Source organism: Myripristis murdjan, chromosome 18 (assembly GCF_902150065.1).
Source record: "Myripristis murdjan chromosome 18, fMyrMur1.1, whole genome shotgun sequence".
Lineage (NCBI taxonomy): Eukaryota > Metazoa > Chordata > Actinopteri > Holocentriformes > Holocentridae > Myripristis > Myripristis murdjan.
In genome coordinates this window covers 27689335-27712584 of record NC_043997.1, presented here as the reverse complement: position 1 = coordinate 27712584, position 23250 = coordinate 27689335, and the positions used below count along the sequence as shown (strand labels likewise).

The following is a 23250-nucleotide window of genomic DNA, read 5'->3' as shown; positions in this document are numbered from 1 at the left end:
CCTGAAATGCAGATGTCCAAATTGAAAGCAATAGTTTTGTTTCTTTGGCAGACCGCTGCACATTATTTTTTGGTTCCAGCTTGGAATCAACTTTTGGGGTTTGGGACCAGTGTATTTTTGGTTGAAATGCTCAGAGCAGTTCAAAATTAGGTTCGCAAACTGAACAGAACCAGTTCCTTGTTGGTCTAACACCTACCATCTAAGACCCAATGAAAAAAAAATCAAAAAAGTGAAAAAAGGCTCTATTTTTGATTTATTAAAATTACACATTTAAATGTGTGATCAGTGATACTGTATCAGCATCATATCTCTTATGTTTAAGTGCTTGTGAAAGCATTTAAGTCTCTTTTTACTGTATTTGAGCAACAATTAACTTTTTCAACTCTGAGCCATGATCAGTGCATTCAACTAGTCAGTCACTAAGTAAACAACATATTCACGTTTCAACTGTCTAATTATATGCATAGCACCACCAAAAAAACAGAAGTTGTAAAATATAAATGGGTACAAACATAAATCCCATATAGTTACATCACTATTTATAGACACTGATCTCCTATGGAAACTGTATAGCATGTTAAATACTGAATCCCAAAACAAACAAGCCAAAGAATTATATGAAAAAATAGAAAAGGCTTGAATATGCATACATACAGTGGTACATAAATGTCCCATGTTTGTCCAAATTCAGTTTCAGAGGTTTTCCGGTCCAAAGGAAGGAATACTCGTCATTTTTGAGCCATAAAAGGGTGAAAAGATCATTTAAAGATATCATCTACTGGCATAAATATGAGCAGTTTCAATAAAAAACAAACAAACAAAAAAAAAAAAACCTTGACCAATTAGTTTACCTTGGCCTTTCCATGGTCAGAGAACCTTTCAATTATGACTGCTCAGAGAGAGGGAGAGAGAGAGAGAGAGAGAGGGAGCAGTTATTGTAGATGCTGCATTCAGTCTATATATGTGGTCAGAGTTGGGGGGTTGTTGGAGTCATGAGGGCAGAGTGCAAAGTGAAGACAAGTTGGGACCCGCTCAGCTCTCCAATACATTAAGAAGAACTTCTGTACTGATACAGCCTGAGGGACTGTCGATGTATTGCCTGAACTCAGTTTTTTTATTTTTTTTTTTTTTTGGAGAATAGTTCAACAGGATGTTTCACCCATAATGCATCATTTTTGTATCAAGTTGCTGCCTTCAATGTCTGACAAAGAAATTTTTACTCGCAAGCCATCTCTGATCCAATGGAAGAAAAACTGGGTCTGTGATTTTAGGATTTTACAAAAGCCTAAATGCTATCAAAAGTTCAGTTTAAAAAGCTCGCACTGGTCATGCTGTATAACCAAAATCTCTGGTATCCAGTTGTACGCTCAGTTCTTCCCAAATACACAGATTTTGCTCAAATCTTGCTGCAAAGAGTACTTCCACAAAACTGGAACTTTTGGTTGCATTGTGCTGATGTAGAATCGTAGAATTACAGGCCCAGTTTTTTTTTTTCCATTGGATCAGAGATGGCTAGTGTTTTTGGAATATAGGTTTGCCATGAAGGCTTGCATGTAAAGGTCTCTTCATCCTGGATTGAAGACATTAAATAGTGAGTACTTGATGCAAAATTATGCATTATGAGTGGAGCATTCCTTTAACCATTAACCAACTACTATCACACCGATGTAAGATAAGATACAATGGGCAGAAAGCAGTAATGTATATTTTTTGCGATTGTGTAATTAATTTGTGTTCATACTGGTGATTGTTTGCCACACGATCATCACACACTGATGAAAAGCTATATAGTTGTGTATGTGTCCCAGCCTCCTGTTCCATCTCCATCTCACCATCAGATTGACTATATAGGGGCTGTATGGAGACTCTGATTGGGTGTGGGGTGAGAGGTGGGGGGGCTGGTGGTCTCCCATGTGGCCAGCCAACCACCATCTGCTGGTAAGGTAACACCAGCAACGGAGGCTGCAGCTGGGCCCAGCTGGGTGACACCGGAGAGCAGGACAGAGGAACCCACAGGGGCTCAAAGTCATTAGAGCTCATCAATAAAACCATCGGCTCTTCAGCCACTCTGGTCAAATACCGATTGAAACGTTGAGTGTTGATGGACTTCACTGAAAGCTGCTTTTGGACATGCAGCATGAAGGGATTGTTCTCCCACTTTGAAAAATGTGATTTTCTTTCACTCACCCCCCAGCTGTTCTGTAGGACAGTAGTGGTGCTATCTTCCTCTCATTGTTACTGAGTGCTGGATACTGGCTGGATGCTCCAAATGCTAACTGTTAGCCTCCTGCCATTGGTGGACTTCCCCCCAGCTGACATTCTGAAAAATAACTGCTTTACTCAAATTGTTAAATGGATAAAGTATAAGTTTGATAACACATTGCAGATATTTTTACTGTCCAAAATAGCATGAAAAGTGTTGTTTAAAACATGAATATGTATCTACATCTATATCTATTACTATATCAAAAGATATAGTTATAGAAATAGATTTCTTGTATTATTTTTTCTAATTTTCTGATTGTCCTCTATTAATATTTAATTAATTTTGGGAAGCATGGGCTGTTATCTGCAGCGTGAGTTTTTCTATTTTTATTTTATTTATTTATTTATTTATTTTGCAAATTTTCAGGTCATTTCTTGTTAAGTTGCATCTCACCTACTTTTAAAGAAGAAAATCAAGTGAACAGATTTTTTTTCCAAAAATAAATATATAGGAACAAAAATGGTGAGCAAATTAGCTAAAGTAAACACACACAGCCACACACATGCTGATATTGACCCTACATTTCAACCAACCAGTATCTAGTGGTCTAACTGTACTTTGAGGTCAGTCGTTATTTGATTCTCACAGTTAATAATTGCCTTTGTTTGTGTCTCCAGCTTACTGGAGTGTGAGAAACCCAGCTGCAACTTTCTGGGGAATTCATTACTGCAGGCCTGCACTGCCGCCTGTAAATCAGCTCTGTTCAAACCAAGCATGTGAACAGAGATGCATGAAAAACTTCTATCATGCTTTTCCCTGAGGAGTGTGTAGTTTAAATAGCCTTCATTCCACAGAAATGACAAAACAGCAGGGGAGAAACACCAGTGAAAAAATTCTATAACAGTTCTGTAGTATTCCAGTGGGGATCCACAGTCCCATAGTGAATAAATAGTGTGTGTTTATGGTACTTACGAGTGAGTTTATCTTTCATTCAGTTTGCTTTATGGGTGCAATACTATGATATTCTTATAATGGTTTTCCAGCAGCCTTGCTGTGACAAATGTATAGTATCCTTCTAAAATGTATCATTTATCATAAGATTTCTACTGTTGGATTTAGGTCAGAGAGACTTATCAAACAGCACTCCTTCGGTATTCTTGTAATATTACTATAGTGGTACACACGATGCTGTGGTACTCAATATGAGTTGATGGTGACCCTGTTGTACTTGAGGCTGTATTCATATTCAGTCCTATTATATTTCATTAACATTATAGCATTTCTGTAGTTCAGTTTCATACAGTGTGAGAGTGAGTCTGGAAAATCTCTCCTCATTATCATCAGTATTATTAATAGTAGTAGTAGTAGTAGTGATGGTGGTGGTGGTAGTAGTAGTTGTATTTAATACTGCTTATTTTGACTTATTTTTAATTTCCTGTGGTACCACTATAATACTCCTGTAGGAACTTTAATGGCTATTATCTATTCTATTCATATTTATTGTAATATTTGGCTTTTTGGCTTTTTGTCAACAATATAATGTTCCCTCCTAAAAAATATATATATATATATATATATATATATATATATATATATATATATATATATATATATAGCTTCCTTCTAAAATGTGTTGTAAGAGATACTGTGTGTGTGTGTGTGTGTGTGTGTGTGTGTGTGTGTGTGAGAGAGAGAGAGAGAGAGAGAGAGAGAGAGAGTGAGAGAGAGAAGGGGGCGATGTTGCTGCGTTGACCTCTCTCTCTCTCTCTCTCTCTCTCTCTCTCTCTCTCTCTCTCTCTCTCTCTGTAATAGTCTCTTGACCATGTAGGAAGCGCGCAGCACCGTCGTCTTTATTATCGGAGCGCACCGACTTGCGGGAGGCGCTCCGACTCCCCTCCGTGATTTTCGCGTGTTGCCGCTGCTCTTGTCGTTCGATGTAGACGGTAGATCAGGCCGGAGAGGTACAAGGCTTCTTCTGCCGTCATGGAGGACTGCTACTCCCCGGAAAGCGAGAGGATGGAAGCGTGGCTGGACGATCACTTGGAGTTCAGCCGCTCCTACTTTATCAGGAAGGCGACAAGGTAACACCGTGCAGCGCACCGACAATTAGAGAGAGGGGGGGTCTGCTCGTTTAACTACGTTTACTTTACTCTGCGTGCCCATAGCCCTGCGTGCGTGTAAGCGCGTGCGCGCGTGCACGTGCCAAAAAGATTCTCTGCAAGTCCTCATTATAAACTTTTTTTTTTTTTTAACCTTTTGGTATTTCTTCCACGGCCAAAAGAATGATTTACTTACTGAAGAAACGCACAAGGATGCTTTCATCAGTGCCGTCCCTATAGACATCTGGGGGCCCTGGGCAAAACAAAATCATTTGGGGCCCTTGCGTTTTACCATGAATACATCAATGTAGTGAGGACTTCAAAGGTTTTATTCACCCTCTGAACAAAATTCACTTAAGTTTTATTTTGTTATTTGTGTTTTTTGTGTGTGTCTTTTTTATGGTACTTGTGTTATAGTTTGAAATATATAGTAAAAATAATTATAAATTAGAGGTTATAATAATTATGAATTATATTTTCTGATAATACTTTTCTGTTTCTGTTTTTGTTTGTTGTTTGTTGTTTTCTAATTGTCTGGTCATTTTATGACTAATTTTCTAACAATTTTTGTGTGATTTTGTTACTGATTTTTGTGGTAATTTTTGGATTATTTTCTTGTATTTCTTTTTTTAAAATTTCTTGCTAATGTTCAGGGCATTTTCTTGTAACTTTTTACCAATTTCTTGCTAATTTTCGGTTCTTTCTTGGTAACTTGCCTGGCACCTGTTTTCCCACATTTTTGAAAGAAATCAGTTCCCTCGATTTCTCATGCAAGAAGATGATCAGCGAATTAGCAAAAAATACTGAAACATTGGTGAAAATATAGCAAAAAAAAAAAGAAAACTGTATTTATAATTATTAAAATAGTAAATTTAAAGGTCACATTAGTGATGCTTGATTGAGAGCAGATTTCAAGCACTTTCACAAGCATTTAATTGAGCTTTCAAAAACAAAAAAGAATCTCAGATCATGTATCTAACATCAAAAAGCCTTTAAAATAAGGATCAGTACTAGAATGCACGTCTCCATGAGTTATCGTTGATATGAACACCTTCAGGTGGTCCTGCCTGGTGGCTGTGTGCTTCATCACCGGACAGCTAGGTAACACTGTCTACTTCACAATCACTAACTGCTACAGGGAGTTTTACAGGACCTTTTAATAATTAACTTTTACTGCTGCTAGTGATTTGATGTAATTGGCTCTGCGTCTTGTTGAATAGATCCTGGGTGATAATTATAGGAACTTTACTTCCACGTATTTGCCTGTACCATAAATGAAAGAGCATTGTTTGTGTTTCTTAAAATCTCACATCTCCTCCTAATCGGTATAAAAATGATTGCCAACCCCTTGAGGCCTGATCAAATCCACTTGATTTTGGAAAAATGGAAACAAAGGTGATGAGCAAATCAGCAAGACATGACCCAAAAATTAGCAGGGAAATGAAGAAAATGAACATTATTATTAACACACAATTACCAAAAAAAAAAAAAAAAAAATCAAGGAAATTTGTAAGAGGAAATTTATAAGAAAATTAGCCTAAAATATACAAAATGTTAGTATTAGGGATTAAAATAGTTGGCCAAAAAAGACCAGAAAATTTGTAAATATCTAAAAATAAATAAATGTTTATATGTTCATGTTCATTCAGAGTAGAAATGCTGGTGGTGTTGCACTCTCGCTTGGCTTATTCCAGCCACATAAGGCAGCATTCATTTTATAATGGGCATATCTGGGCATTTAATCAGCCAGGCAGTGTATCATCAGGACATTCTCGGTGAATGTGTATGTTTATTTCAGCAAAGTACGGCATCGCTCAGAACCTTTTATCCACTTCAGCTACCACGGCAACTTAACAAAGTTTTCTTTCCATGCCTTAATGACAAGATAATCCATTGCAACCCCTGTCTCAGTCTTTGAATATTTTCCATAAAGAGCTACAGGCGCAATGTCAAAAAATAGCAGATGACATATTTTCTTTGCACACTTTTTCCCCTCTCCTGCTGTTTTTGACTGTGTACGAACAACGACAACAAAAAAAGCTGATTGGCTCCACACAAGAGGTTTGCACACACCACATCAGCTATTATGCCGCTCTGGTGAAGGGGCATTTCTCAGAGAGGTATTGATTCAGCCGCACCTCCCCTGGATACATTAGGGTCGGCTCTGCGGGGAGGCGCTCAATGGGAGATGCAGTTAGGGAGGACCCAACCTGACTGGGTGGACACACACACACACACACACAGAAAAATTCACGCTGCAGATAACAGCCCATGCTTTCCAGCTTCAGGCATTCAGGCTCCAGGTTTTTATTTGCCTGGCCCTGGGCCCAAACTACCTCAGTTAATTTCATGGCCGATGCCTTTTACAGTCTTGTACAGGCTGTGGCCTTGCTCAGGTGAACTGAGCATGAAAACATCAACATGTAAACCCCTGACCCTGTGGCTAATCAGTGTTTGGAAAACTACTGTTGGATCAGAGAAGAGCATGCATGAGGTGTGTGTGTGTGTGTGTGTGTGTGTGTTCATAGCATATGGTTTGATTAGAGAATGTGCTGGCTGATTAGAGAACTCCTCCATAATCACATCCAATTTGCTCTTCACACACAAACAAGCACCATCTCAGACACACCCACACACTTATCTGATTTATTCCAGTAAATATCCACATTAGACACTTTACAAGGCAAGATACAGACACACACACACACACACACACACACACACACACACACACACACACACACACACACACACACACACATATGCGTGCACACATGTTTACTTAGGACACTTTGGGGAGCATTACATAGGCATTAATTTTCTGGAGACTCCACAAGCAGCTCGTTCTAAATGGGACAGGGCTTTTGACCCCAATTGGACTCCAATTACCATGTCTTAAGTCTGGCATGTGTACCTGAAAGTAGTCAAAAACAGACCCACACACACTCATAGACAACAACACACAGCGCTCATCCAAAACAGTTTATTATTTCACTTGGATATCCTCTGCCTGAGAACTATTTCATTGTGCATTCACTATTCTTTCCTTATAACGCTTTTTACTGCAGTTCATGAATTCCTACCCCACACATTCTAGTACTGAAATTGTCAGTTGCATTATGATTAATTTCCTCACCTTTTTGGGATTCATATTTATACGCTGTTTTGTTTACTGGGTCCTGCTGATGTTTACTGCTGCCTATGTTTTTGAAGGATCAGTGAAGTTTCAACGTATCTTGCAGATGGGTTTCATGAAATTTCACCAAGTTTTCAAATGCAAATGATGTGTTCCATGTGTGAAAAGTGATAGAAATATGTTTCCTAACCAGGAAAGGATTACATGGCAAGAAACAGTTTGACATTGAAATAGTGTGGTGTGAGAGATGTACACACTGTAGTTACTTATTAGGGCCTGGCTTCTCCTTTGGTGTTATTTCCTTGGAGCTTCTCTCTGAATTACATGATGCAATACAACATTGTTCATACGCTGTCTTGACAAGAGCTCATATTCCTCATACTGAACAGCTTTATTTTCTCTATTTATTTAAAACATCAAAGCATTATAATACAAACCATGATTGCCATCGCAGTTTGTTGCTGATCCATTGTTCTGTTATTGCTCGGTTCTTGCAATACACTGTTGTCTCTGGACCAGATTCCCTATTAAAAATTCTGTCCAGTAAAGAACTTGCTTCACCAGTCTTCGTCCGCTCAACACAGGGCTGTGTGAACACTGAACCAGACCTAATGAAAAACACAACTTCCCACATGAATCAGACCAGGCAAGTGGACTAGGTGTGAAAGCACCTTTAATTCAGTCCTCCAGAATTTTGCATAGTGCAGCATTAACCATGACCAAAACCCCCTGGTCCCCAAACCACATCTCAAGGATAAAGTTTTTGTTGCAACTCTGCTCTTGCACACCTGATCCAATTAAAGGCTTAACGCTAATTAGCTGAGTCAGATCCAAATGAACTTTGATCAGGTGTGTAAAAGTACAGCTGGAACAAAAATGTGCAGGACTGGAAGCTCTTGAGGATTGGGACCACTGCGTTAACCCATCTTCACTTCACTATGTTGTATCTGCTAAGTCAACCCATGGAGCATAACCTAATGTATGTTCTTCTCTGCTGACAGGGAGATGGTGAACGCCTGGTTCGCTGAGCGTGTCCACACCATTCAGCCCTCTGCCTCCAAGGAAACGCTCCCACAACAGCGGGTCCAGCAGTCCTCTACAGACCCCTGTCCCCCGACTGTCACCGCCTCTAGCATCCTCCCGCCCACACTCAGTCTCTACGACGGCCGCTGCCCTTCCCCTGCCACTGTGCCCAGCCCTGCTCCAGGTACACCGACTCGCAAAATCTCAGCATCAGAATTTGACCGGCCACTCAGACCCATCGTGGTCAAAGACTCCGAGGGCTCACTTACATTTCTGAGTGACGCGGACCGTGAGCTTGTCCCTCTGCGGGCTGTGGTGATGGGTGAGGGAGGTGGTGGTGTTGCCATTGGAGATGGCTCAGGTGGAGGTCTGGGTAAAGGAGGTGGTTGTGGTGAGGGTGATGGTGCTGGTAGGACCGACCGCTGTGCCAGGCTGCTGGAGCTGGTGAAGGATGTGTCCAGTCACTTGGATGTGACTGCACTCTGCCACAAGATCTTCCTCCACATCAATGAGCTGATCGTTGCCGACCGCTACTCACTTTTCCTGGTAGGTATGGATAGGAAAGGCTTTTTGTCAAACTGGAATTCTGACCTTTTTTTCTTTTAAGTCAAATTCAGCAAAGACAACAAGAAGTGAGACATATGTTTCTGCAGACACTTTCCTCCAACTCAAAACTCGTTCATTTTCTATTTACCCAGACATGTCATTCTGAGCTTCACTTAAATTTGTATGACCACCAAACACAGATAGTTATATAAAACAGTTTCATCCCAGCCTTGTCCAAAGGGGTCCTACTAATCACAAAAAGTACCCAAAAGTAACCTAAAAGCCTCAGTTACCCAAATATATTTCAAATTATCCAAAAGTAATTCAGAGGACTCAGCAGATACCCAGAAGTACCCCCAAATTACCCAAAAGAGCTCAAAGGGGGTACTTTTTGGAATGCTTTTTGAGCACTTAGGTTAGAGCATGTCAGGGTACCCAAAGTGCTCCAACAATTACCAAGAAATATCCCAAAAAATACGGAGTTACTTTGATGGTTCCACTCGGGATTCTTGGATCCAAGGTACTAACTGGCAAACCAGCCCACATATGCTGGCTACATACTCCAGCATTGCTGTGGCTGAATTCAGTCCCAGACTGCTGGTTTGCTGGTTGATGACACAGCATGCTGTCGAAGAGTTCATAATACTTTTTTCTGTGTCCAGCATCACTTTTCATTAGGTTCTTTTTGGAGTCTCTTTACTCCTTCAAGTATTTTTAACTTTTTAATTTGGTTCTAGGTTGTAATGAACCCTGCCTTGGCCAACTCCTCAGCACTTTTAAGATACAAATCACTTTATCTCATACTCCTTTACATTTTTCATGAAATTCAGGAGCTGTCCAAATTGAAAGCAATAGTTTTGTTTCTTCAGCAGATCACTGCTTTTCAATTTCTGTGTCTCTATGTTCTTGTCATCACAGTTACCACTTCAGGTCCTACTATTTTCTTATTCCAGCTGGACAGCAACCTTTTGGGTTATGAGCCAATTTATTTTTGGTCGAAATGCTCAGATAGTTTTGTGAACCAAAAATGGAACCAGTTCCTTGTTCTTCAAAAAGGCATATGTTTGAGCACTTTGGAGTACTTTTGGGAGAATAGCATCATCTATGCAGCACAGTTCACTTAGTTTTAAATAAGTAAGCAATGGCCATTCCAAAAGTATTGTTGTTACTTTATTATGTTATATTAAAGTAACACAAGGAAACAGTATGACAACTGAAACAAAGAAAGGGGCTCATTTGGCAGCTACCCATCCACCAGAGGAGGACAGGGGTGTTTCAGAGTAACACAGCAAGTTATCTATTGGCTGGACAGTTGCAAACAGAATCAGCAAAATTCCTTGCTTTGATTTCGAAATTTTATAAAAAGGAAAAGTTACTATTCCCTCTATGTACAGTAATGTTCAGAAGTCACTATTTTATGCCAATTTTGGAATAAGATGGAGCTGTTTTGGGTAGTTGTACACATTTAAATGAGTTTTACCTGGCTTGATGGAGACTAGAGGGTAAGTGAATCATCATGTGGGGGTGAAGCGACTACCCCCACCTCCACCCCCACACAAAGAGCTCAAAAATAAACCCAATGTTCATGAGTGATATCGCACTGTGCACAACTTATAAACTGCACATGAATTCTTGGAGAGGGTAAAGTTAGACTGGGATATTTACGTTTGATTAGTTATGTCAAGCTAGTTTTTTCTTATGTCTTTTTTCTTTTCCTGTTGCAGTTGGCTGTTTTTGTAATAGATAACATAAATATGTATTTTTCTTTATCTTGATTTTCTGATTAACTTAAAATATACAACATACCAAATTTTTTGCTGGAAGCCACTGATGCAGCAGATCATCTTATTCTAATTTCTATCCAATAACTCTAAATACTTAGCATCACTTGTGTGTGTGTGTGTGTGTGTGTGTGTGTGTGTGTGTGTGTGTGTGTGTGTGTGTGTGTGTGTGTGTGTGTGCATGTTTGTGTGTCTATGTGTACACTCGCAGGTGGGTGAGGACAGCTCCAACAGGAAGTTCTTGGTCAGCCGCCTGTTTGACGTGGCTGAGGGATCCACATTGGAAGAATCCTCCAATAGTTGCATCCGCCTGGAGTGGAACAAAGGCATTGTGGGACATGTGGCTGCAACAGGCCAGCCACTCAATATCAAGAACGCTTACGAGGTGAGGAGGAGGAGGATTTCACTTGGTTTTGTCTTATTTTTCATTTCTGGCTTCACTTGTGTTGTGAATAACAATACTGTGGACTGAACAAATGTTGACATTATAAATGACATTATAGTCACTTTCAAATCAGGGCTTCCCATAGGCAGCAGTGCTGGGGTTAGCATGGAGGCTAGCATAGAGCATGAGGTGGTTTGGAGTGTATGTGCATTCACATGTGTGTGTATGTGTGTGTGTGTGTTGAAGCAGGCAGTACTTGATGGTTATTTGCTGACAGAGCACAGACCTCTGAGGGGAGGGGGCAGCTCAAAGAAGGGCAAGTAGGTCAAAGTGGCCTCCTGGATGGGTCATCTTCAGCACACACACACACACACACACAGACACACACACTGTCTCTCTCTCTCTCCTTTTGTTCCTTGCTCTTTCGTAGAGTCTCCGGTGACTTTTTGCCCCATGACAGTTTCAGTGTATTGACCTCTTGAGCGATCAGGTTTCAACACAATATCACTTTCCCACTTTAATCAATGATCAAATCGGCCTGTCTTCAAAATTCGGTCATCAACAGAACAACATGGTTTAGCTCCGCCAAACATTTCATTAAACATATAATGTAAAAGTACCATGTGTAGCATTTTACTGTAACTTCAGTAGCCTAAATCACTACCAAATTATATTGATAGTTGTATAATTATATAAACAAGAGGACTGTCAGCCTCGATACTAATTTTTGCATTGACCTTAGAGGTCAGATGGAACATGTACAGTGTGTGGTTGAAGCTGGCGTATAAAACGTCCTTATCTGTATGTTTCTCTCTTGAGGCATGAATCATTGTGGCTTACAACTGAACCATAAAAAACAGCTGGTTAGCAGCTCTCTCTTTGAGACCTGAGTAAAATCAGCGGACTCATTTACGAATCAAGAAAACTATATTTAGAATTATCCTCATATAGGTTACATCAGTTTGATGCTACTTATAAAGGCTCATTCAGTGTAAATGAATGTTTTAAAAAATGTATGGTCCAGTGCAAGACCTTCAGATTATCAAAGTCCTATAGACCAGTAGAAAAGGAAAACGAGTTGAATGAATATTTAAAATCAGTCTTTATTTGGATAGTTTATCAAATCATTTTAAACAATTTAAATGTAAAAGACGTCATATAGCATTACATATAGCAATACTGCCAGAAGTACACAAGTACTCATTCAGATAAAACTGATTAGAAATGTTTCACTTAACAATAAGAACAGTGTATTTCAAACCCAAGACTGGTTACTTAAAATGGAGCGTATTTACAATGTTATGTTACTTGCAATGAAGATCATTTAATGCAATAAAAATATTATAACTTCATTTCATTTACTTAAAGTTATTCATCAAAACACAACCGGCTCATATTGGTAGTCTAACATTACTGAACAATATTTTCTTCAACATATCAGTGAAATATTGTCTGTTTGATTTTCAACCCACCGCCTCTGTAAAACTTACATACATACATACAAAGCAAGCAAATATTCACAGTGTACTTTACTAATCTTGCTCATTCATCATAGCACAGTAATACTCTCTATCTGCAAGTGGCATGAATCTAAACATCAACTGTATATCCTTCATCTTGGCCTCTGAGACATGGCTCTGTTTGGGAAGCATCCTTGTCTTGGGTAGGGTGCATGTAGGTGCCAAGTTTCTCCTGGTTTTACTTGGTCCTCTAAGGCAGTGGTCCCCAACCTTTCCTACACCACGGACTGCCTCGATTCAGATTATTTTTTTACGGCCCGACAGGAGGGGCGGGGGGACAAAGGAACTACAACCACTGAACTGAACACTAGAGATTTTCAAATACTGCACTGCACAACACGGCATTTTAACATCAATATAGGTTAGGCAGGCGTAATGAAATTATGAGGCAAAAATTAGACGTGCATTTTTATAGGCAAATTGAGGTCACACAATATAAGCCTGTGATTCAGTGGGAGCCCTGCACTTGTTTGCTCGCAACAAGACAGTCCCATCTCAGAGTGATGGGTGACAGTGAAACCTGAAGTGTGTTGCTAATGTCCAATCGATTGCACAGTTTTGTTTTAGTTGCTGTCATTGTCAAAACCCGGCTTCTCAGAGATACTCCATGAAGATTCATAGTGTCTACACTTTATATAGATCAGAAAGTTTCATCTGTATCAGACACGAAACAGGTTTCTTCTTACCTTACATGTTTCGGCGGTAAGCTTCCGCCTTCATCAGAGGTGTCACTAGGTGGTGTGTGACGTGTCTTTATCAGCTGATGTTACACGTAGAGGCGTAGCTTAGGCGTAGCTTAGGTAAGAAGAAACCTGTTTCGTGTCTGATACAGATGAAACTTTATGATCGATGTTCTCAGAGATACGTTGTGGGAAATGGATGCAACGTCTTCAGAGCTTTTGTGGAAATATCGGGATATTCTACCCTGGCTTTGATCCAGAAGGCGGTCAGAGAATTTCTTTCAAACACACTTCAGACCAAAACAATGTGGGGGCGGCGTGGCTAAGGAGGTAGAGTGGTCACCAGGTAACCAGAGGGTTCCCGGCTCCAATCCCCGGCTGCTCCAGAGTGTGTCGAAGTGTCCTTGAGCAAGATATTGAACCTGCTAGGCGCCTTGCATGGTCACTTCTGCCATCATTGTGTGTGAATGGTTGAATGTGAGGCAAACATTGTAAAGTGCTTTGAGTGGTCAGTAGACTAGAAAAGCGCTATAGAAATGCAGTGCATTTACCATTTCTTCAGTGATTTGTATACTGATAGCTTCTCTCTGGTGTACACACTAGGTTTCTCCACCAAATATGTATATATCTGGCCACTGAATATTCGGCCATTTGCTAACGTCGTCTTCCCACTCACAAAGAGTGTACGGATCTGGAAGCTGGTTGCCATTTGATAAATGAAGTTTGTTGATGCAGCATTCTCGATCTTTGACGGATAAAGCCCTAGCGTAGTTTGACAAGCAATTGTTCTCCATATGTCCATTACCAGAATGCGCATGCAGCTCACGTTCATCATCATTGTTTACAAACAGTAAACGGGTCTATTGTCACATCCAATCAATGCCTTGCCAAACATCAGTTCAAACTAGATTTTCATCATATGCTAAGACTAGTTACCGTTAGCTAACATTAGCTAACATGACCTAGTTCTAAAAATTGCCTTCAGCAGAATCCAAAAAGATGAAAAAGAAAGATGTTGCTCCAAAAACAAAATCCCACTGTAGGTTAGGGCTTGCCTCAAAACGATGGCTAAATGACATGTAGGCTACTAAATTAACATTAGCACACTATAGCCTGGTAGATTCTAGTTGGTCATGATAATCTCCTCAGCTAGTACTGAACAGCAATGATAATTTCCTCAGCTAGAACTACATCTAAAACCATTTTAAGGAGGGAACTCACCTGTTCTTTGTTAACTCTTCGATGAAATCAAGAACTCTTAAATTGCGGGTAAATCTGGCTTTGTTTTTATCAGACATCTCTCCATCTTCCAAACACTGGGGTGAAAAAGATATAAAGAGACAGTATTTGATTGGCCCTTTTGTAAACATTCCAAATGACGATTGGGCCACAGATAGAACCTTATAACACCAAGTTTGAGTGCAACTTTGTAGATATAATAGAACTTTTTTGTTTTCTAAAGAAGCCTGCAAGATGGGTTAACTCTACAGCTGGATCACCATTGTGTTTACTCTCCACTGCGTCCCTGAGTATGACATCGGATGAGGTTTCCCCATCACTAGCTGCAGATTGAATTTCAGAATTTTTTCCTCTGGAGAGTGGAGCACTGTTGACCTTTGACCATTTTTTCCAAATTAATGTTTATAAAGCTGTTTTTTTATGTGAAACTCTAATCTCTGGTTTCTGTCGTTTACTCATGACCTTCTGCTAGTTGCTTGAATCTCAGATGCTGCACACAAAGTCTGACCCTCTCTTTGAGAATCTGCTTCAAGAAGAAGCAGATGTGTGTGTGTGTGTGTGTGTGTGTGTGTGTGTGTGTGTGTGTGTGTGTGTGTGTGTGAGGAGGAGGGGGGGCAAAGATAGTGAAATAAAGCAAGATATAAAGAGAGGGAGGGAGTGTGTGGCTATAATTAAATGCATGTGTGCGGATATGTGTGTGGTTACACCAATCTGACTGTGTGTGTGTGTGTGTGTGTGTGTGTGTGTGTCTGAGAGAGAGAAAGAGAGAGAGTATGTAAAGTGAGCACAGAAATCAAAAAGGAATACTCCTCCGGCAACTTTCAATTTTAAATGCAAAAGCAGAAGCCGTTATCCATTAATATCAATGGTGTAGAGTTCCAGCATCCAGTCTCATATTTTCATTCAGCAGACAGCACCACTAAATCTCCATCTAAACAAATCATTTCAACAAGGATGGAGTCATAAAAATCGTACTTTTGCCGTGCTGGGAAGTAGGGCCTTGTATTTCACTGTCTGTTCGGTGGATCATCATGAACTTTGGCAGCAAAATTCATGTTGGCAAGGGGATGAAGCCTGGTGATTTTGGTGGCCTCATGACCTTCCCTCTAGCGCCACCAGCATTTGTGTTCCAAATAATGAAAATCCTGCCAGTGGAATGACATAGTTTCCATCATCACTGAGGACTGGATACCGACTGGAATCTGGATACTAGCTGGATGCTCACTGTTAGCCTCCAGCCACTGAGCTGGTGAGTAATGTTGTGGCTACTTTCTTCTTTTCCTCCACTCCCCTCTATAGTCCAGTCATTTTATGATAAAACCTAGGACAAATTGCAAGAGAAGCAAACTCAACTGATTTTGTATCCTCAGTTTGTCCTGAGTGAGGGAAAAAAAGTCCCAAGGAATCCCATTGGTGGAAAGTTTTGAAAATCACCTATTTATGACCACATATTACCAAAAAACACTGTTTTTAACACACAGGGGAAAGGGGTTCAACATTTTACTTTCAGATATCACTATAAAAATTCACAAGTTGATTACACACACAAAGACAAGAAAAAAAGTCAATTACAAGTTCTTTGAATTATTCTGTTTACACATGCATATCACACATTATGTGATTTGATATGCGCTAATAAGGAATATAAGGAATAAATGCCAGAAGAGACATTTAAACAGTGAATTAAAAGGTTACTATATATATAGTAACTTTTTAATTCACTGTTATATAGTAACCTTTTAATTCAAGGACTGCACAAGAATATTTTTAGCAATTACAAAAAATCAAAAATGGTCAGCATTTTCTACATTTTTCAGCCATTTTGGGCTGTAAAAATTCTGCTACACATCCAACTCAATCCTTGGTTATTTGATAATTTTAGTGGAATACAGCGTTTATTTTTCAGAATGTTAGCTGGGGGGAAGTCCACCTCAATGGCAGGAGGCTAACAGTTAGCATTTGGAGCATCCAGTCAGTATCCAGCACTCAGTAACAATGAGAGGAAGAACTGCTAGGAGCAAAGTGAATTGATAACTTTTTTTTTTTTTTTTTTTAAATAAGTGAATTATCCCTTCAAGATCTTTGAGTGATCTGCCCTGTTTCAAGAAACTGTATTTTGTTTCCAGAAAATTCCATGAACAAGCAGCACTGTCAGTTAAGAGAAAGTGTCAGTAAAATGCCTAAAATCTGATAGTGCACATCTGGCAGAGGTTGCTGCACAACCTTAGCTTCATGTATTTTTATATATCTTCAAGTGATAGCTAAGGTTTTAAGACAGAACACTTTTTTTTATATAGAGAAGCTTTTAAAGTGTTTTAAAAAGTTTCCAAATCACATTTTAGTATGCAGGTGCACTTGGCTTGTGTCTGTGTGCACATACTTGAGGGATCAGGAAAGTTATGTTGTTTCATCTGAAATTAATGGGAGAAACCTGGGGTCAAGAGAAGACAAGTGAAAAATCACATCCTGGTCTGAGTGAATGTATTTAATCAAATGTGTGTGTGTGTGTGTGTGTGTGTGTGTGTGTGTGTGTGTGGAATGAGTTGTGTGTGAGACAGATTTCCTGCTGTTTACCTTAGTCCTTCAATAGCTCTGACTCTTGTTGCCTGCCAACCTATGTACCTACAGCTGATGTTTTTATTGGGCCTATTTATAAATCTGATGATGTGACTGGGAGACAGAGAGAGAGAGAGGGAGAGAGAGAGAGAGAGAGAGAGAGAAAGAGAGAGAGAGAGACAGAGAGAGAGAGAGAGGCAGAGACAAATACAGAACAGAGAGAGAGAGAGAGAGAGAGAGAGAGAGAGAGAGAGAGAGACGGATGAGAGGAGACGGGGCGAGAAAACAACAAATAGGAAAAGAGGGAGGCTGGTGCGATGGTCCACCTGTGTCCAATTAGCTTGTGCTGTCTTTGTCTGTGTGTGTGTGTGTGTGTGTGTGTGTGTGTGTGTGTGTGTGTGTGTGTACCAGGTGAATACACCTGAAGGCTGAAATATTTGTTTGGAAGTCTCTCTCTCTCTCTCTCTCTCTCTTTCTCTTTCTCTCTCTCTTTCTGTGTGTGTGTGTGTGTGTGTGTGTGTGTGTGTGTGTGTGTGTGTGTGTGACCTTTCTTTGTAAAAGGTTTTAGTTCACCCCTATAACAAAATTCTCTGTTTTAATTTAATTTTATTTTGGTTCATTATTATTATTATTATTAGTAGTAGTAGTAGTAGTAGTATTTTAGTGTTAGGGTAATGTTTTCATAATTGAAATTTTCCAAATTTTGTGAAAAAGGTAATTTAAATAAATATTTCTAATAATAATAAAATTTCCTTGTCATTTTTTGACACATTTTTAAGGAATTTGTAGTAACTTCTTACTAATTTCTTTCTTGGTTTATGAAAGGCGTCTGAATGCAGCCTCAGGCCTTTCACAAGCATTTATACACAAGAAATCTGGTGAGTCAGTATCACTGATCTGACATTTAAATATATAATCTTATTAAGTATAAATATAATTTTCTTGTATTTCTTAAAAATATTTTCTGGTTATTTTCAGCTTTGTTTTTTTTTTTTGTGTTTTGTTTTGTTTGTTGTTGTTGGTTTTTTTTTTCCATTTTATTTATTTATTTAGTTAGTTTTATTTTTTTTGTTAATTCTTTAATAATGTTTCAAAGGGTTAATGCACATTCAGCCTGCTTCTCCTTGTGTGTCTATGCAGCAGTGTGTGTATGAGTGTGTAGACCATAATTTAATGCTAATGCATGTGTATGAGTGTGTGTTATGCCATGCGCTGACTGTAAATCATCATTCTCTTAATGCAAAATGGGATGATTGTGTGAATGTAGATGCTGCAGGCTGTAATGCAATCTGTCTGTGTGTGTGTGTGTGTGTGTGTGTGCTGCTGTAGAACTTGATACTGTTACCAGGAAGTCCATCTGCGTCATCTGAGGGACTCCCCAGCTCTCTGACTTGATCTTTAACTCCCCATTAATTCATTCAAGATGACACTGCAGATCTGGGCTTGATCCCTGTCTGGCTGCTGGTTTCAGAGGACGCTTCCCCCTCTGCAACACAATGACACACCAGAGAAGCCGCTTTCTTACTCTTGACTGACAGTGTATACTGAGAAAGCTGTGTGAAGGCTTTTGTCGTGCTTGAGAGTTGATTGCTGTGTTGCATAATGATGATTACTGTACACTATTCATCTGTGTATGCTGATGATCTTGTTATTTATGCAAATGGTGAGTGCGGAGGATGTGAATGGAAGTGGCTGTGTTGATTGTTAGGGCTTGACTGATATGGGTTTTGAAGGTTGATAGTGGCCTGGTTCCAGAGCTGTAAACTGCATATTCACTTTTAAAGTGTTATAGAAATTCATATGGATGCGGTGTTGTCCGGTTCAAGTCAGGTTTCTTGGTTGAAAAATTAACCGGGTCAATCAGCAGCATTGCAGGACGGGATAAATGTTGATGTAATAAAGCTGTGCCGGAGTGAGAGACATCATAGCATGTTAACTACCACTGGCTGACACCAGAAAATAGATAATTAAGTTGTAGATGCTGCTGTTTACATTGTTTTAAATAAATTTAACCTAAAAACAATCAAACTGCATAGTTTGATTGATTGACCAAATCTTATTGCAACAGGAATGAGGTCTAATGTCTGTGTTGTGTGTGTGTGTGTGTGTGTGTGTGTGTGTGTGTGTGTGTGTGTGTGTGTGTGTGTGTGTGTGTGGGTGCTTTGCCTCCTCAGGACCCGAGGTTCAACGCGGAGGTGGATCTAATCACAGGTTATAAGACCCAGAGCATCCTGTGTCTGCCTATCAAGAACCACAGAGATGAGGTGAAACCACACACACTGCATTGTCACACTCACACTGTTATAAACATGACTCAAATAAAGTCATCAAGTAAAGTTACCCTGTATTTTCTACAAAACTGTATCATATAATTCACTAATTACTCTCTAAAAGTACATTACTAATTATTTTACTTTTGCTTTACTTTCTAAAATCCACTCAAAATTCACTCCTGTCACACACCCACTCACACAAACAGGTTATTATCAGAACTGATCAGTTATATTTCTCCATAATGTTCTTAATGTTCCCCAACCATGGGGAACAATATGTATGTGTGCGTGTGCTTCCATGCGTGCATGGTTTCTTTTCATTGTCCTATTTATTTTATGTGGAATTTACTAAAGGCTAAGGCTGAATCTGAATTGGTTTTCTGAGAAATTATCTTGGCCGAATAACATCTGTGATAAATACCCTGAGGATTATTCTCAGTATTAGCAGTGCCAGTCACTTGGAAGCTAGCCATTTTAAAAGTTACATCATCCAAAGGAATGAGTAGCTGCTTATAGGCTGTTTAATCTTCAATTGGTTCAGTGCTCCCTGCTCATAATCAGTGTCTTTCAAACATGAAAGCAACATGCTCGAAGGGGCCAGAGGATTTCCCTGGTTTCTAAATGACCTTGAATGATTTCCCTGACAATCCACACGCTCTGTCCAAGCGTTTTCCTCAGGAGTGTATTGATCCAAGCTGCTGCACTACATGACAGAAACAGCAGTAGGCAAGAATGAGATTTTGTATGGTACTCTGGATGCAGTATACCACAGTGTGTTATGCTACTTTGTAATGTGTTATTCTCAACACTGGCCATAACTCAACTGAAGTCCCATGCGAGTAACACATGTAATGAGCAGTAACTGTAATGCAATGTGTTTACTGAAAATGTACACATAATCCCTTATATGCTTTCTTATTTTAATTTACAGTAACATGTTACTTTGTAACTTGTTACTTGCAACACTGATTATAAACTACATCCTGCTGTATTAGGCTCATCAAACCCACACTGCTTATAGGAGTAGAACGTTGGGGAGAATTTAGCTCTAGGTCATAATTTTTTAATGGTCTCTGCACGGAGGGCTTTTTGATGGATTCCTTTTTTGTTTTATCAGTCCTCCTTCCATATATCACCTTTCTGCTCTTTCTCTCCCTCTCCCTCCTCCCTTGGTCCTGTTTTCCTCACTAAGGTGGTTGGAGTGGCTCAAGCCATCAACAAGAAATGTGGGGATGACGGAGCTTTCACCGAACAGGACGAAAAGGTGAGCGCAGATCACAGTGGTCGTGGTGTTTCTGCCCTGATGTTCAACTGTCAGTCAAACTGTGACACGGGACTCATTTATTCTCTCATGTTGGAGTTTCTTTGTTGAATCATGGTGGCTATCACTTGCTCATGCTAACTATCCAAGTCTTGTGCCAGTGTTCATTCCAATCAAACTGGAAATGCATAAAACGCATCAATTCCTGTGCAACAGGACAGAGCTACCAGGCACAGAGTGCTGAGAATAGTAAATGTAAAAGTCTTTTATGGGCTGGATATAGACTGAATCACTTAAATTAGGTGTTATGTATTTGCACAAATCATGCCTCTCTGTCGCTTGTTGTAAACTGTCGTCCAGTCAACAACTATGTCCCTTTTTGATGTCTTAAAATGATTACTATTACTATTGATTTTAGAAGTACATGATGTTAAAACAGAGTTGGGCAAAGAAATACCATTGATTATTGATTCTCAGTGGATTAAGGTGGTTATCTCTAAGACTATTAGCTTGGGGGAAGCCCCCCTGCACCAGTATCCAGCACTCAGTAACAATGAGAGGAAGACAGCACCACTACTGTCCTACAGAACAGCTCATAATAATTATATCATTTTTCTAAATACTGTAGGTGAACTGTCCCTTTAAACAGTCATACTTTCCTGTTCAGCTTTCACCACATATTAACTTCCTCCTTTCTCTCAATCCGCTCTTCATCACTGAATTGTCATTCATCTGTTCATGCTGTCACTGTTATCCTCTGCTGCCCAGCTCCTCTCTGGTGGTGCTCAGATGTTGTTTTACTCTCCTCCCTCAGGACTTCTCCGCCTATCTGGCCTTTTCAGGCATCGTCCTGCACAACGCCCAGCTCTACGAGACGTCACAGCTGGAGAACAGACGCAACCAGGTGAGCTCTGTGTGTGTGTGTGTGTGTGTGTGTGTGTGTGTGTGTGTGTGTGTGTGTGTGTGTGTGTGTGTGTGCAGAGCTGGCCCAAGCCTTCATGGGGCCCTAAGCAGAATTTGATTTGGGGGCACCACCAATACCACTGGCTGTTGTCGGTGCTTGATCATTCACACACCTACTGTAAACCTAACTCACTCATTATGAAGTGACAGAGGATTGGAGACAAGTGGGATTATCTCATCCCTTCCGGTTCCGAGTGAACGCTGCCGTGGATTGCTGCTGCTGCTCGTCGGTTTCTGTCTTACTGTTTTTGACCCATTTAACAGCAGTTTGCTGTTACAACTGTTCACAACTGTGTGATTTGGATTCTCTCTCCTGGCCATTTGGTAACTCAACCAACGCAAATCTTAATGGATTAATTCCTACCTGTCCTCCTCCGGCTCTGAGCCTCCATCGCTCTGTTTGACGTTCTGCCTGTGTTTCTGTCAACAATGCGGCCCTGCTTGGTCTTCATCTGGTGCGTGTTTGCCTGGGCTCTCCTGACGATTGTGTACCAACCCGTAACAGGACTCCTCCAGTACTCGGCTGATGAGCTTCTTCGGCTGCGGTTCCATCTGGCCGAGCCTCAACCTCCTTTGTTGCACCTCCATCCGGACATCGCTTTTTTGCCTCGCCGGAGATGCATATATCATGGGTCCTGTAGGAGCTTCCGAGAGGACAACTCAAAGGCTATTCCATCCATATGGTCCAACTACCGACGACCTCCTCGTAACACCGGCCGGTCTGCTGACCGCAGCGTGTTAGCCTGCTTAGCTAGGACGGCTACCCCTGCTGTCAGTGGCGGTGTCACTCCTGTCAACTTCGGTCTCCTGAACATCCGCTCACTCATGAGCAAGGGGCATCTCATCCAGGACCTCCTCACAGACCGCAAGCTTGACTTTCTGTGTCTAACCGAGACGTGGCAACAGCCGAATGACTTTTCCCAAGTAAATGACTCCACTCTAGCAGGGTATGCTTACATCTGTCAATCTCGCAGCTCCGGCAGGGGAGGCAGTCTTGCGATAATTTATCGCGAGAAGTGGAAAGTCTCGCAGCTGCCTGTTCCTGCATCCACCTCTTTTGAATCCACTGTGTGTCAGCTCTCGGGACCCATTCCTACAACTATCGCTACTGTTTATCGTCCCCCTAAACCGAACACAGACTTTTGAAGTGATTTTGCTGTTTTTCTTACCCACCTGTCCTCTCTCTCACCAAATATCATACTCTTGGGGATTTCAATATACTCTTTGACAATACCCATCTCCCTCTAACAAGAGACTTCACATCCTGCCTTGAGAGTTTTGGACTTCGGCAGCGTATCAACTTCTCCACCCACTCTTAAAGGTCATATTCTTGACCTAGTCTGTTGTTCTGGTGTCACCCCTTGTGATTGTACAGCTGATGAACTTCCTGTGACTGACCATTTTTAGAGTTCTCATATTCTGCCCGAACCCGACCCGACCCGCCCAATTCACGTAAATTTTAGGCCCGACCCGACCCGACATTTTCGGGTCGGGTCTGTGGGGTTCTGTGGGGGATTTTTTTTTTTTTTTTTTAAATAAAATGTGTTGTGTTATTGATTATGACGTTTCATTTTTATGTGAC

At 40.4% G+C, this 23250-nt stretch overlaps 1 protein-coding gene across 1 annotated transcript in view; it reads left to right on the top strand.

The window, feature by feature from the left end:
* Positions 1–4096: 4096 nt before the first annotated feature.
* pde5ab (phosphodiesterase 5A, cGMP-specific, b) overlaps positions 4097–23250 on the top strand; it is a 76788-nt gene continuing 57634 nt past the window's right edge. The window contains exons 1-6 of the mRNA XM_030076576.1: positions 4097–4287; positions 8443–9010; positions 11003–11176; positions 19346–19435; positions 20637–20708; positions 21520–21609. Coding sequence (XP_029932436.1) covers positions 4190–4287; positions 8443–9010; positions 11003–11176; positions 19346–19435; positions 20637–20708; positions 21520–21609 — 1092 coding nt within the window. The 5' untranslated portion in view covers positions 4097–4189. The remainder of the gene's footprint in view (positions 4288–8442; positions 9011–11002; positions 11177–19345; positions 19436–20636; positions 20709–21519; positions 21610–23250) is intronic.